Source organism: Ornithorhynchus anatinus, chromosome 20 (assembly GCF_004115215.2).
Source record: "Ornithorhynchus anatinus isolate Pmale09 chromosome 20, mOrnAna1.pri.v4, whole genome shotgun sequence".
NCBI classification, from domain to species: Eukaryota; Metazoa; Chordata; class Mammalia; order Monotremata; family Ornithorhynchidae; genus Ornithorhynchus; species Ornithorhynchus anatinus.
Window position 1 is genome coordinate 29,387,069 of NC_041747.1, and position 14,999 is coordinate 29,402,067.

The window sequence follows — 14,999 nt, forward strand, 5'->3', positions numbered from 1 at the left end:
TGAAAGAGAAAGAGAAAGAAATCAGGTTGGCGCCGGGGAAGGCTCCGTAACAGGCCCGGGTCCGGCCCCCCGGGGAGGGTCTCGGGACACTTCCGAGACCTTACGGGGGAGGCCCTGGGGCCCTCGGAGGAGGCCGCCGGACCCGTGGACCCGTCCCCCGAGGGTTCGGGGGCGGAGCCCACGGAGAGGAGTTTCCCGCGGCCCGGTCCGGCTGCCCTCCGCCCCTCCTCCCCCGCGGAGGAGCCGGTGGTGTCCGGCAGGGCAGCGAGCGGGCGCGGGCCGCCTCCCGCCTCGCCCCGGCCCCACGCTCCGTGTCCGGATGGAGCTCGGGAAGGCCTGACGGTTTTCGGGTCGTCATCTTAGGGACCGACTGGACAATACGCGGCGGGCGGAGCGCTGCACTGAACCCCTGCTCCGTCCGGAGTGCCGGGCCGGGGCCCTACCGTGTGCAGAGTGCTCTGCTGGGTGCCCGCCGGGGGCGGATGGTGGTACTGGGAGTCTGCTGCGTGCGGAGGCTGTGCCGAGCACCCGCCGGCTGGGTACACGGAGTGTGTGCCGGGCAGAGGGAGACACCCCCGACCCCGGCCGGCGGCGGGGGTCCCGCGGACCCCAGCTCTCGCTCCAGACCGCGGCCGTCTCATCGGACCGGCAGAGCTCGGACGGCAGGGGGGAGCCGGGGTCGCCCCCGGCCGGGTGTGCTCTAGGCACACGGGCCCCCCCGCCCCGGCCGGTGGCCTGGGATTCTCGGGTGCCTAGGGGACGTGCGTGCGTGTGTACGTGTTGGTGTGCGCCTGCCCGTTGTGTCCCGTAGATCCCGCGGTGAGCGCGCAGAAGCCCCGCAGGCTCCGGACGCCGCCCCCGCCGCTGCCCCAGGGGTCCGGCGGCCAGCTGCACGCTGCCTCCGTCAGCTCCCTGAACGTCACCTCCCGCAGCAACCCCAGCCCCGCGCTGACCGACCGCTCCCTCCCCGGAGACCCCCCGGACCCCGGACCCCTCGGGCGGGATCACTGGCTGCTCAACAGCAATGTCCCACTGGAGACCAGGTAGGCCGTCGGCGCCCGTCCCCGACGGAGACCGGGCGCCCGCTGGTGCTGTGCTGGACACCCCCCGGGCGGAGACCCCGGTACCGGGGTAGGGAGACCCACAGGCGAGCGGTCTGGACCGGGCCCCCGAGGGATCGATCCGCCGCTGGTATTTATTGGGCCCTCACCGGGCGCGGAGCACCGTCCCGGGTGCTCGGGAGAGGACGACACAATTAGGGCCGATGATCGGTTGATCGTATTTATCGAGCTGGGTGCGGAGCACCGGACTAAGCACTTGGGAGAGTATAATCGAGGCGGGAGGCACGTCCGTTCATTCATCCCGTCGTACTGACCGAGCGCTCACTGCGTGTAGAGCACGGTAATGAGCGCTCGGGAGGGTAAAATACGACAATAAACAGACCCATTCCCCGCCCGCAACGAGCCCGCGGGCTAGAGGACGAGGCGACGCAGCGGGCTTACGGCACAATCCCTGCCCTCGAGGAGTTTACCGATCGGGGGGCGGGGCGGGGGGCGGACATGAAATAGATTGCAGCCAGGGGAAGCGGCGGAGTAGAAGGGTATAGACGAGGGGTGAGCATCGGAGGGCTTAAGGGACGCCCGGCCGAGTTCATAGGCGAGGCGGGAGGGAGGGGGAGCGAGCGCTGGGGAGGGTACGGGATAACGGACACATCCCCCGCCCACAGCAGCCCGGGAGGGACCCGGGCCGGGCACGGCCGGATTCGCCCGCCGTGGGTCGAGGGGCGGAGAGGTCGTCGCTTCCCGTCCCGCTGCCCCGGGGCGCTGTACCCGGGCGGCCCTCACGCCCCACCCCGGCCCCCGCGTGCGACGTGCGCAGGCGCGTAGGGGTCGGCGCGCGCGCGAGCACGGGGAGAGGCCCGCCCGCGGTCCGGAGGGTCCGGGGCGTGTGCCCGGAGCCTCCCACGCGTGGAGCGGCTGCGTCCCCGCCCGCCGTGGCTCGGCCGGGCCCGCGCGGGGCCGCTGCTCCTCCGGCTCGCCGTGCTCAGCGTGCTCCGGCCCTCCCACGCGGCTGACTGCCTCCATTCGTGTCTCCGTGTGTGTGTGTGTACGTGTGTGTGTGTGTGCCCGTGCCCCCCTTCCCCCCCCCCCCCCCGCCCGTAGAAACCTAGCCAAGCAGACATTCCTAGACACATTGCAGGACGGCCTGATCGAGATGGACAGTCTCCCCGTCGCGGGCCGTGACGGGGCTTTCGCCGACGGGTACGTGAGCCCTCCCCAACCCCTCCCGGGTCGTCCCCGCGTGATCGTGGGGGCCGCCGGGCCTCCCTCTGGTCCCCCCGACCCTCCCCACCCGCCTCGGCGGCGCCCGGGCCCCCCGGCCTCTTCCTCGCCTGCGGGGCCTGGGCTCCTCGCGTCGGCCCGCCCGCCCGGGGGCCCCCAGCTTGCCCTCCCAACCCCTGGCGGGCTCTCCCGCCGGCGGGCCCCGGCTACTCCGACGGACGGCACTGGGGGGGCCCCGGCGGGGGCAGGTCGGAGGGCGGGGTGTGGCGGGCCCGGCGGCCCCTCCTCCGGCTTGGGGCGGTACCTGCTCCCAGCGGGGAGGGTCCGGGCCCTCGCTTCTCCCCGGGGCCCACGGCCCCCCACCTCCGGCATCCTCCCCGAGGCGCCCGGGTGGACGCCCCGGGTAGCGAGGCCCCGCCGGCGGGCATCCCGCCGCCGCCGAGGCGCCGACCCGCGGCTGGGGGCTCCCTTCGCCCGCCTCCTCCCCCGGCCGACGGCCACCCGCTTGCCGCCTCCACCCGCGCGGGCCCCGGCCGCCCGCCCCCGGCTCTCCCCTTTCCTGCGCACGGGGGGCTGCGGGGGCCTCTGCAGACGCGCCCACGCCCGGTGCCGCCTCTACGGGCTCGGACGCGTACGGTCGGTGGTACGCGTTCACGGGAGACGCTTACGCGTGGGAGCGCGCAGCCGTGTACCGAGGCACCCACGTGTCGGGAGGCCACGTGAGAGGCACGCTTTCAGTGGTGCGCCCGCAGGTGATCCTGAATTTACAGGTACAGGCGCCCAGGTACGGAGGCGGCGTGTATGTGAGGTGCTCACAGGCGGCGATGTGCACACGCATGATACGCTCGTGCGTGGCGGTGCGTTTCCACGTACGAATGTGCCCGCGGGGTGGCCCGTTTCTACGTACGGCCGCCCCGCTCAACGGTGGCCTTCACACGTGCGGCGGCACAGGCGCGTTCACGCGTGCGGTCGCCCGCCCTCGGAGCGGCGAGCGTCCGGACGCCCGCCGGCCGTGGGCGCGAGCCCCCCGTCCGCCTCCCCCCGGCCACCGCGTCCCCCGCCGTCGACCCACCTCCGCGGCGCGCTCCGCTCTGTCTCCCGCAGGCACTTCCTGTTCAAGCCCGGCGGGGGCGGGGGCACTTCCCCGCTCTTCTGCCCGACGGCGTCCCCCGGGTACCCGCTGACGCCCGGCACGGTGTACTCCCCGCCCCCCCCGGCCCCTGCCTCGCGGCGCCCTGCTGGCCCGCCCCACCTTCGGTCTCAAGGCGTCCTACCCGCTGTGCAGCTGGAAGTGCGCCGCGCTGGGCGCCATCGCCCTCTCCGCCGCCCTCGTCGTCCTGCTGGCCTACTTCATCGGTGAGCGGGCCCGGCCCCCGGGCGGTCCCCGTGGGGAGCGGGAGACCGGCGGCCCCACTGGGCCCGGGACGTCGGGGGGGACGGGGCGCCGGTTGCCCCGCCGGACGCCCACCTGCACGAGGAGGGACGGACCGTCCGACCCCCGCCGCCCACCTCTCACCCCGTGACCCGGCCCGGACCATCCCGCGGCCCCCGACTCTCCCCTCTCCATCCCCGACTCTCCCCCCGTGACCCAACCTGCACCAAGAATAGGGAGAGGCGATTGAGTGGATAAGAGAGCGGTGACCGGTATCCGTCGAGCTACCAAGTGTCTGACGGTAGCCGGCGTCAGCCAGCTCGTTCCGAAGCGCTGAGAGTAACGGTCAGTTAAAGTCCGCGGGAGGCTGCTGGAGGTGACGGGAGCGGAGGTGGGGGGAACGACTCCGGGAGAGCCTCCCAGAGGCGGGGGGGGGGGGGGTCTTCCGGAGGCTCCGAGGTTGGGCAGAGCGGTGGTCCGGCGGATCGGAAGCCGGATTTCCAGGTGGGAGAAGGGATGAAGAGCCAGACGGGGGAGAGGCCAGGGGACTATTGGTTCATAGTATTCTTATTCAATAGTATTTCTTGAGCGCTTACTGTGTGCAGAGCACTGTATTAAGCGCTTGGAACGTACAGCTCGGCAACAGATACTAGTGACCCTTGGAGGGCCTCTCACCCAAGGGGGTCCAAGACCCTCTCGGGCAGCCCCCGAGTGTCTGCGTGGAAACATCCCTCTTTAAAAATTTTTTTAAATACACGATATTTGTTAGGCGCTTATTACGTGCGGAACGCCACGCTACGTACCGGAGGAGATCCCGCCTGGTCGGGTTGGACCGTGTCACTTGAGGCTCACAGCCTTAATCCCCATTTTGCAGATGAGGCAGCCGGGGCACAGGGAAGTGAAGCGACTCGCCTCGGGCCACGCGACGCACGGGGAGCGGAGGCGGGATTAGAACCCGAGTCCTCCTGACTCCCAGGCTCGTGCTGCGTTCGCTAGGCCACAGCGCCTCTTGGAAGAGCCGCCCCTCCCCTCCCCCGGCACCGGAGACAGCTCCCAATCCCTCCCTTCCGCGTTAAAAAACCCGGTGAATCAGTCCAGCGGGGCGCAGGCGTCCTTAACGGAGGCCTTCTCTTCCAGACCGGCCGATCTCCCCGGCAGCCCAGACTCGGATGTTTAATTAGATTTTGATGAAAAACTGTGTTTAATTTCCAGAATAATCAATTATTAATTACTGTAATGAGGGAATCTGACTGGGTTTACTAATTAACTCATTTAAAAATTATGAATAACCTTCTCGTTCGTAATCACCTTCCGCATCCCGGCAAGTCGAGGAGGGGGACCGTCCCCTACCCCCCCTCGAAGGCGAGGCACCGAAGCGGTGCTCGGCCGGGCCCGGCCCGCCTCGGGGTGGCCGGCCCGCCCCGACGGGACAGGGGGCCGCCGGTCGGGTTCCTCCCGCTGAGGTTCGGTCTCCAGTGAGGCCCCGCTCTCTCCGGCTGCCTCGCCTGTTTTCTTTTTACCACGGCATCTGTCGGTCGATCCTATCTGTCGAGCGCTTCCGTGGGCAGAATTAGCAGACGCTTTCCCCGCCCATGACGAGCTCACGCGCCTACCGTGCGCCAGGCACCGCGCTGAGCTCGGGGGGAGAAAGAAGCCGATGGGGATGGACACGGTCCCCGTCCCACATGGGGCTCACGGTCGCTGTATCTATCTGTTGCCCACCTGTCCGTTCCAAGCGCTCAGTCCAACGCTCTGCACACAGTAAGCGCTCAATAAATACGATCGAACGAATGAATGATTCCCCCTTCTACAGATGCGGTAACTTTCATTCATTCGTTCGATCGTATTTATTGAGCGCTTACTATGTGCAGAGCGTTGGACTGAGCGCTTGGAATGGCCAATTGGGCAACAGATGGAGATAACTGAGGCGCGGAGAAGTGAAGTGACTTGCCCCGGGGTCACGCGGCAGACGAGCGGCAGTGCCAGGATTAGAATACGTGTCCTTTTGACCCCCCCAAGCGACTGCTCCAGCCATTAGGCCACGCGGCCTCTCGCGGCTGGCGTCTCCGGGTGCCTCCCCGGGCCGCCCTCGGCCGCCCACCCGGGCGCGGGCAGGTTCACGCAGGTCTCTCAGCCGCCCCCCCGGGAGGGGTTCGGGAAGAATCCGTCGGGCGGCCTTTAGAAAATAACAAAGGAGAGGGGACCGGTTTTCGAATCAACGCGTTTTCCGTTTCCCTGTCGGGAGAGGAGAGTTCTGATCTCTCGGGTTCCGCGGAACCCGCCGCCGTCAGCGAGACGGTCCCGTTTGCACAATTAGAGGAGGTGATTGATTCTGGAGGGGGAGAGAGGGCCATAATTGAGCTTAGCACGTCCCGCGTTGTCTGAACCGTTCGCCTCAAGTCCCGAGTTCAGGTGAGTTTTATATTTCCTTTGGGATTTTTTTTTTTTTTTCCCGGTAGGGCGAGGGCGATAAACGGGAGAGAGTGCTTCGTGTAACGTAGAGATAGGGGAAGAGGTGCGCTCATTCTCCCCATTTTCCAGAGGAGGCAACTGAGGCCGGGGAGGCGGCAGTCGGAGCGTCAGGCGGATCCCGACCGGCGGTTTCTGCCCAAGTCCCTTCCCGCTCCCCAAGCTGCCTCGCGGGCGGAATGGGAAAAGCCAGATCCCGCCCTCGGCCTTCCCGGCCTGGCTCCCCGCCTCGGCGACGGCTGCCCCCGCCTTCCCTCCCTCCCGCGCGGGGGCCGAGGGGCCGTGGGACCACCCCGGCGCCCGACGGTGGGGTGGCGCTAGCGCCCGAGGCCTGTGGTCCCCGGGCCGCCGGGCTAGACGCCGTGCTGGGCCCTGTGCTCAGTACGTAATCATCTCACAGAGGAATGCTTCGGGGCCGGTGGCGCCGGCCGCCGGGGCCCTCCAGAGTTTGGGGAGCCGGGGGTCCTCGTTCCCCCGTCTCGGGGCAGGAGGAGGTGACGCGGGTGCCCCGGGGAGCCGCCCCCGGGGAGGAGGGGAGCGTCTCGGGCCGGGGTGCTCTCGGGAGGGGATCCCGGCCCCCCGCCTGAGTGGTTTCCTCTTTGCTCCCCCAGCCATGCACCTGTTCGGCCTCAACTGGCACCTGCAGCCGCTGGAGGGGCCGGCCTACGAGGGCCCGGACGACACGGCCGGCGGGTGGCCCGGGCCCACGGACGCTTCCCCGTCCCCCTCGGCCGGCTCGGGCCTGGAGTTGCCGGACAGGACGGGCCACGGAGCCGGCCAAGGTAGAGTCGGCGTCTTTTTTTAAAAAAAACCTGAGGCTTATCTGTTGGGCGCTTTCTAAGCGTCAGACGCCGCCCCGTGTCACGCGCCCCCGCGTCGGTCTGCGCCCCCGAGGGCCACCGGGTCCCGTGCCGCCCGTCCGCCCCGCCGCCCTCCGCATCTCCCTCCCGGGCGCCGTCTGGGCCGAGGCCGGCCGGACGCGGGCCCCGGGCCGCCGCCGGCCGTCGGGCGTGGGGGGGGGGTCGGGTCGAGGAGCGAAGGCAGAGCTCGGTCGCCGCCCGGCCGGGGCGGCGTCCTCCCCCCTCCTGCCCTTCGCCGCCGCGGAGCCCCGGACTCTGCGGGGGCACCGCCGGACACGGGGCGTCCCTGCTGTCCGGCGGGACCTCGGCACGGTCTGGAAGGCGCGGCGGGCCGGGACGTGGCCGGGGAGGGGGAGTCGCGGGACGGCGCGGGGACCGCGGACCGGCGGGCGGGGCGCGCCGGCCCCGCCGACGCCGTCGACCCTTCCCCTCCGCCCCGCCGGGGACCGGCAGGCAAGGCCGGCGGCCCGTTCCCGGAGGACGGCTCCCTGGACTCCGGGGAGATCGACGTGGGGCGGCGGGTGTCCCAGAAGATCCCGGCGGCCACCTTCTGGAGGTCGCAGGTCTTCGTCGACCACCCGCTCCATCTCAAGTTCAACGTGACGCTGGGGAGAGCCGCTCTGGTGGGCATCTACGGCCGCAAGGGTCTCCCCCCGTCACACACCCAGGTAACTGGCACGGGCCGCCTCTCCCCGCCTCGGGGACGGCAGCCTCGACTGGGGCCGAAACTCCCCTGCCCGGACCCCACCCTTCCGCCCCTCCTCCCGGGAGATGAGGCCCCCGGGGCTCTCCGGGACGCCGGGGGACGGTGGAGAGAGGCCGTGCTGACCGCTCTCCGGCGGCCCTCTCCCCGCACCGTCCCACACCCCGGCTTCTCCCGCGGTCGACGGCACGGACTCTCCCCTCTCCGTCCATCCCCGTCTGTCCCCCGTCCCACCCCCCCCCCCCGATTCTCCCCCCTCCATCCCCGACTCTCCCCCGGGGACCCGGCCCGGACCATCCGACCCCCCGACTCTCCCCCCGTCGTCCCTGACCCTCCCCCGGGGACCCGGCCCGGACCATCTCACATCCTCGACTCTCCCCCCGTCCCTGGCTGTCCCGCGACGCCCTGGCCCGTCCCCCGTCCGGTGCCCCCGTCCCCCTCCGGCCTCCGACGGGTCTCCCCGCGGTCCCCGGGTCCCCTCTCCCCAGTTCGACTTCGTGGAGCTGCTGGACGGGCGTCGCCTGCTGACCCCGGAGGGGCCCCGGCGCCGGCCCCGGGACTTCGCGCCCGCCGCCAGCCACGACACGGGCTTCATCCAGTACCTGGACTCCGGGATCTGGCACCTGGCCTTCTACAACGACGGCAAGGAGCCCGAGCTGGTGTCCTTCCTCACCACCCCTATCGGTGAGTCCCTCCCCCCGTCCCCGACCCGCCAGCCCGCGGCTTTGGTGGCCGGCCGGACCGCGACCGGAGCCTTGGGCGCCGGCGGCCGCGTCGGTAGCCGTGGTGCCGGCCGGGGGCACCGTGACGCGGGTGTCCGTCGTGGGCGGGGTGCTCTCTTGGGCATCTGCTATTTATAGATCACTGTACCGAGCACCTGTTGTGTGCAGGGCACTGAACTAGGCGGCTGGAGCCATGGGAAAGAGAGCAAAGACACGACCCTTCGTCTGCGGGAGATTTTCCCACCCGTTTTTGGCGGGGGGGGGGGGGGAGGGCGGATGGGGACGGCAGGCACTCGTCACGGGACCCCCCCCCCTTCCGAGTGAGCAAAGAGATATTAAGTGACCGCCCCGGGGGAGGATCGGTGAGAAGCGAAGCCGCGGGAGCGAGGTGGCGGGATCCCGGGGAGCCTCCCGGGAGGCCCGGACCTCCAACCGCTCTGAGCTGCCCCGATCCCCGGGCCTCGGCTCCCCGGGTCGAGCCGGCCGGCCCCTTTTCCATTCGATTCAGGTAGACGAAGCGAGTTCGTGTCCTACCTGGAAGAGTCCGAGAGCATTCTCTAGACTAGACCCGTAGCTGTGCGTGTGTGTCTAATCTGTGAGCGTGTGAGTCCGCGTCACGGCGGCGGCGGAGCCGACGCGGCCACGCGACCGTGGCAGCGGCGAGGGATTTTTTACAGAGGAGGAAACCGAGGCCCGGCGAAGCGACTCGCCCGAGGTCGGGCACCGGAACCCGCCGGGCGGGCCCGGGCTCCTCCCGCGGGGCAGGCCGCTTCGGGGCGGGTCGAGGGCGGCCCCGGGACGGGTCACGGACGGCCGCCGTCTCCCTAGAATCGGCGGACGACTGCCCCAGCGACTGCTTCGGCAACGGGGACTGCGTCTCGGGGACCTGCCGCTGCTTCCTCGGTTTCCTGGGCCCGGACTGCGGCAGAGGTGGGGGTCGCGGGGAGGGCCGGGGCAGGGGGCGGCGGGGGCCGGGCCGGGCGGCGGCGGGACGCCCGGTGACGGCGCCCGTGTGTCCCGTCCCCCCCGCGGCCTCCCCCAGCCTCCTGCCCGGTCCTGTGCAGCGGCAACGGGCAGTACGTGAAGGGCCGCTGCCTGTGCCACAGCGGCTGGAAGGGCGCCGAGTGCGACGTGCCCACGGGCCAGTGCGTCGACGGGGCCTGCCGCGGCCACGGCACCTGCATCGTGGGCACCTGCATCTGCCACCCCGGCTACAAGGGCGACAGCTGCCAGGAGGGTGAGCGCCCCCTCCCCGCCTCTCCCCCGGGGCGGGCGGCGGGGAGGGGCCCCCGACCCCGCGAGCCGCTCGGCCGCGGTCCGGTTGGCCGGCCCCTGCCCGGCCTCCTCGGCCCCCGATCCCTTGGGCCGCTGCCCGCCTCCGCCCCCGCCGGGCGGCCCTCCCCTCCCGGCGGCCCCGGGGCCCCGCGGTTGGGACGAGAAGCCGGGAGGAGAGTGCCCGGGATCACGGGGATGCCCGGGGCCACCCTCCGCCCCAGAGGAGGGAGGTCGGGGCCGGGGGGGCGGGAGCCGGGCCTCGGGGTTCTCGGGCGAGGAGTCGGCCCCGGGGGCGGGGGACGAGCGACGACCCCGGGATCGTCTCCTCTTCCTCCAGCCGCCCCAAAGCCGGCGGGCGCGGGACCCCGTCCCCGGCCGGGGCGCTCCGAGGAGCCCGGACCCCCGCGGCTCGGCCCGGACCGGGCCCCGGGGCCCCCCGCGGCGGTCGGCCCCGGCCGGGCGGCTCTGACGGCGCTGCCTCGGTCTCCCCGGCAGTGGACTGCCTGGACCCCACGTGCTCCGGGCGGGGGGTGTGCGTCCGCGGCGTGTGCCACTGCTCCGTGGGCTGGGGCGGGCCCAGCTGCGAGTCCCCCCGTGCCACCTGCCTGGACCGGTGCTCGGGCCACGGGAACCTCCTCCCCGACGGCGGGCCGTGCGGCTGCGACCCCGGCTGGACCGGACCCGACTGCTCCGTCGGTAACCGCGGGGGACCGGCCCACGGTGGGATTCCCCCCGGGGTGGCTGCCGGGGACAGCGGGTGCCCGGGGGCGGCGAGGCGCGGGGTCGAGGGCGAGGGGGGAGTCCCGGAAGCTCCGCCCCGGCGACCGGGCGGGCGGGCCCGCCGGCTCTGATGGGTCCGTCCCGGATCTCCCCCCGGCCCCCCGGCCTCCCCCTCGCACGGCCCGCGGGCGGCAGAGGTGTGCGCGGCGGACTGCGGCAGCCACGGCACCTGCGTGGGGGGCGCGTGCCGCTGCGACGACGGCTGGATGGGTTCGGCCTGCGAGCAGAGGGCGTGCCACCCACGCTGCAGCGAGCACGGGACCTGCCACGACGGCAAGTGCGAATGCAGCCCCGGCTGGAACGGCGAGCACTGCACCATCGGTACGGAGCGCGGGGGGCGGGGGTCCTGCGGTACCCCGGTCCGGCGGAGCCTCGCTTCTCCCCCGCGGACCTCGACGGGCCCCCGGGGTCGCGGCGGCCGGGGCCGCTTCCCGCCGTCCCCCCCGCCCCGATCTCCCGGCCACCTCGGCGTGTCCTCACCTCGCCCCATCCACGGGCTGGCCGAGGATGTCCGAGGCCCGGAGACATCCAAGGGCTGGACGGGAAAGCCCGTTCCAACCCGGTGTCGGCGGCGGGGCGGGGAGGGTCGGCGTCTCCCCTCGCCGGGCCGGCGCGGACGGGCCGCGCGCACTGGCTCACGGGCCTCAAGCCCGCCGCCCCGCCGGCCGCTCCGTGTCCCCGCCGGCTGCCCGGCTCCCTCCCGCCTCACCTCCGTCTCCTCTTTCTGTCTCCCAAGCCCACTATCTGGATAAGGTGGTGAAAGGTACGAATGTCTCCCTCCGTCTCCCCTTCCCCTCCCTCCGTCCCTCCGTCCTCCATCCCCGCTGCCCCCCCCCCCCCCCGGTCCCTCCCGTCCGGCCGGGTGGCCCCGCGCCGGCCTCCCGCTGCCGGGCGTTGCGCCGTCTCCCCCGGTCGGCCGGCCGCCCCGACCCGAGGGGATCCCGGGGCGGAGGGCGGCGGGGGCTCCGGGGAGGGGAAGGAGCTCCCGCGATCCGTCGGTGGGCCCGCCCGGCGTCCGGCCGCTCTCTCCCCGCGCAGAGGGCTGCCCCGGGCTGTGCAACGGCCACGGCAAGTGCACCCTGGCCCTGGACGGCTGGAACTGCGTCTGCCAGCTGGGGTGGCGCGGCGCCGGCTGCGAGACGGCCATGGAGACGGCCTGCAGCGACGGCAAAGACAACGACGCAGGTAGGGGGGCGGCCGCACGGCGCCCGGTCGGGTCTCGGCGGGCGCTCCTCGCACGGCGAGCGCCCTGTATAGGCGCCCGGTACGTTGCCCCGTCCACACAGTGAGTGCCCGCTGTGGGTGCAGGGCAGCAGGCACCCTCTCCCCTACAGAGGTTTCCGGGTCAGTGTCCGCGAACCCCTCCCAGGCCGGCGTCCCCGGGGATCCCGCGGGCCCCTAAAACGCACGGGGGCCCCCGCGGCCGGCGGCCGAGCCTCGATCGATCGGGACCCCCCCGAGGCCAAAGAGAGCACCGGGAGATGTGGGGAGCGACCGGATGCCGCCGGCCGGCGCCCGTTCCCGAAACGCCCGGGGGGACGGGGTCGGCCGGGTGGCGAGGGCAGCCGGGCGCCCGACCCCCCAGCCCCGCTCCTCCACAGACGGCCTGGGGGACTGCCTGGACCCGGACTGCTGCCTGCAGCCGCTGTGCCAGAGCGACGCGCTGTGCCGCGGCTCGCCCGACCCCCTGGACCTCCTCCAGCAGGCGCCCGGGCCCGCCGCCCCGCCCAGCCTGCGCTCCTTCTACGACCGCGTCCGCTTCCTGGTCGGCCAGGACGGCACCCACAACGTCCCGGGGGACGACCCCTTCGACGGCCGGTACGTGCCCGGGCGTCGGGGGGGGGGGGGGGGGGGGGGGGCCGCCGGCTGGGGGGGGGGCCCCGGCGGCGCTCACCGAGCCCTCCCGTCCCCCCGCCCTCCAGGCACGCCTGTGTCATCCGCGGGCAGGTCACGACCTCGGACGGCACTCCGCTGGTGGGCGTCCGCGTCAGCTTCGTCCGCAAGCCCGCCTTGGGCCACACCGTCAGCCGGCAGGACGGCAGGTGAGGGGGCGGGAGGGCGGGCCAAGGGGCGGGACGCTCCACCCCTCTCCGCTCCCGCGCCGGGCCCCGGGATCCGGACGTTCCGCGGGGGAATAGCCGCGGGCCGGCCGAGCCCCCGACCCGGGATCGACCCCTCGCGGGAGGCGGCGCGGCCGAGCGGGAAGGGCCGGGGCCTGGGCATCGGGGGGACCCGGGTTCTAACACCGGCTCCGCCGCCCGTCCGCCGTGTGACCTCGGGCCCGGTCGCTCCGCTCATCTGCGGAACGGGGATTCGATACCCCTTCTCCCGCCTACTTAGTCCGTGAGTCCCCCGTGGGATCCGATTATCATCTTGCACCTACCCCGGCGCCCAGTACGGCGCTCGGCGCGGAACCAGATACCGTTCTTACTGTTACTTTTAGCTGGCGTGGGGCTGGGACCTGACGGGGAACGGCCGCCGGGAGCTCAGCTCCCTCTCCCTCAGTGGCCCTCCTCGCCAGCGACGGTCTTTCCGGGCCATCTTCCGCGCGTACAGAGCTGGGCCGGGCACCACGGCGCCGTGCCCGGTGGGCGTCAGGGAGAGGGGTACGGCGGAGGAGAAAGACGAGGCCCCCTGCCCTCAAAGAGGCAGGAGTTAGGAGGGGAAAGGGGGTTGGTCCTCACGAGCGAGGAAATGAATACGGGCACGGCGGCTAGAGGAGGGAAGTGGCCGTCTGCCCCCCTTTGCCCGTCTCCGCCGGTGCCCCAGCCCGGACCCGCCGCTGTCGTCTTGCCCACACGTACATTCTCTCTCTCACACACACACACACACACAGAGCCCGTCCCTCGAGGTTCCCAGCCTTGCCAGAGTTTGGCGGGAAAGCCGGCCGCACTTGTTTTTAAGCGCCGTATCTCTCCCCCCCCCCCCCCCTCTGTCCGCCCCCGTCCCCCGCCCGTCCGCGTCCCCGCGCGTGGCCGCTCCGGGCCGGGCCGCAGCTTCGACCTGGTGGCGGACGGGGGCCTGTCGGTGCTGCTGCGCTTCGAGCGGGCGCCGTTCGCCGCGCAGGAGCACACGCTGTGGCTGCCGTGGGGCCGCTTCTTCGTCATGGAGACCGTCGTCATGAGGCACGAGGAGAACGAGATCCCCAGCTGCGACCTCAGCGGCTTCGCCCGGCCGGACCCCGTCCTCGCCCCGTCCCCCCTCACGGCGTTCGCCGGCTCCTGCGCCGACCGAGGCCCCGTGGTCCCCGAGATCCAGGTAGGCTCCGCGCCGCTCCCCCCCCGCGGGAGGTGGGCCCTCAGAAGGGCGCTCCGCAGCCCCGAGGATACCCCGAGTAGGGCTCCGCGCCCAGGGGGTGCCCGGTCCGGCGCTCGGAACGCAGGAGCCGGACCCGGGACGCCACCCCGCCCTCGAGAGGGGCGCTCTCCCGAGCTGCTCCGTGCAGACGGCCGTGCCGGTCGCCTCCCGGGAGCCTCCCGCCCCGGCCCTCCGGAGCGGACACCCCGGAACGGCCGCGCGGAGCCGGCTCGGGGGCCGGGGGCGACGACGGCCCCGGGGCCGACCCCTCCGTCCGCCCCCGCAGGCCCTGCAGGAGGAGATGGAGCTGCCGGGCTGCCGCGTGAAGCTGAGCTACCTGAGCAGCCGGGCGGCCGGCTACCGGTCGCTGCTGCGGGTGGGGCTGACCCCGGCCTCCGTCCCCTTCAACCTCCTGAGGGTCCACCTCCTGGTGGCCGTGGAGGGCCGCCTGCTCCGCCGCCGCTTCGCCGCCGCCCCGGACCTGGCCTACGACTTCGTCTGGGACAAGACGGACGTGTACAAGCAGAAGGTGTACGGGCTGGCCGAGGCCTTCGGTGAGCGAGCCCGAGCCCGCCGCGGGGCGGGAGGCGCCGGCGGGAGGGCCTCGGCCGCCCCGCTCATCCCCGCGACCCCCTCGCCCCCAGTGTCCGTGGGCTACGAGTACGAGTCCTGCCCCGACCTGATCCTGTGGGAGAAGCGGAGCGCGGTCCTGCAGGGCTACGAGATGGACGCCTCCCAGCTGGGCGGCTGGACCCTGGACCGGCACCACGCCCTCAACATCCAGAGCGGTGGGTGCGGGGAGAGGGCGCGGGGGGGGGGGGGGGGGGCGGGGCCCGGGGCGGTCGGGCGGCCGGCCCGCGGTCCCCCGGCGGGGTCGGCCCCGGCCGCCCTCCTCCGGGCCCCGCCTGACCGTCCCGGGGGCGGTGGGGGTGGGGGGCCCCCGTCCGTCGGCCCGCAGGCATCTTGCACAAGGGCAACGGGGAGAACCAGTTCGTGTCGCAGCAGCCGCCCGTCATCAGCAGCGTCCTGGGCAACGGGCGGAGGCGCAGCATCTCCTGCCCGAGCTGCAACGGCCTGGCCGAGGGCAACAAGCTGCTGGCCCCCGGGGCGCTGGCCTGCGCCGCCGACGGCAGCCTCTACGTGGGCGACTTCAACTACGTCCGCCGCGTCCTCCCCTCGGGAAACGTCACCAGCGTCCTGGAGCTCAGGTAGGCCGGCTCCGGGCCCCTCCGCGTCGGG

At 72.7% G+C, this 14,999-nt stretch overlaps 1 protein-coding gene across 1 annotated transcript in view; it reads left to right on the top strand.

Annotated features, from left to right (window-relative positions):
- Positions 1–14,999, top strand: part of TENM4 (teneurin transmembrane protein 4) — a 343,194-nt gene that overhangs the window by 320,479 nt on the left and 7,716 nt on the right. Inside the window, 19 exon segments of the mRNA XM_039915009.1 lie at positions 812–1,043; positions 2,163–2,261; positions 3,387–3,489; positions 3,491–3,638; positions 6,735–6,905; positions 7,437–7,651; positions 8,175–8,370; positions 9,237–9,338; positions 9,451–9,645; positions 10,179–10,379; positions 10,599–10,784; positions 11,200–11,226; positions 11,502–11,648; positions 12,065–12,281; positions 12,386–12,505; positions 13,460–13,721; positions 14,047–14,314; positions 14,405–14,548; positions 14,719–14,968. Of these exon segments, the coding sequence (XP_039770943.1) occupies positions 812–1,043; positions 2,163–2,261; positions 3,387–3,489; positions 3,491–3,638; positions 6,735–6,905; positions 7,437–7,651; positions 8,175–8,370; positions 9,237–9,338; positions 9,451–9,645; positions 10,179–10,379; positions 10,599–10,784; positions 11,200–11,226; positions 11,502–11,648; positions 12,065–12,281; positions 12,386–12,505; positions 13,460–13,721; positions 14,047–14,314; positions 14,405–14,548; positions 14,719–14,968 (3,283 nt within the window).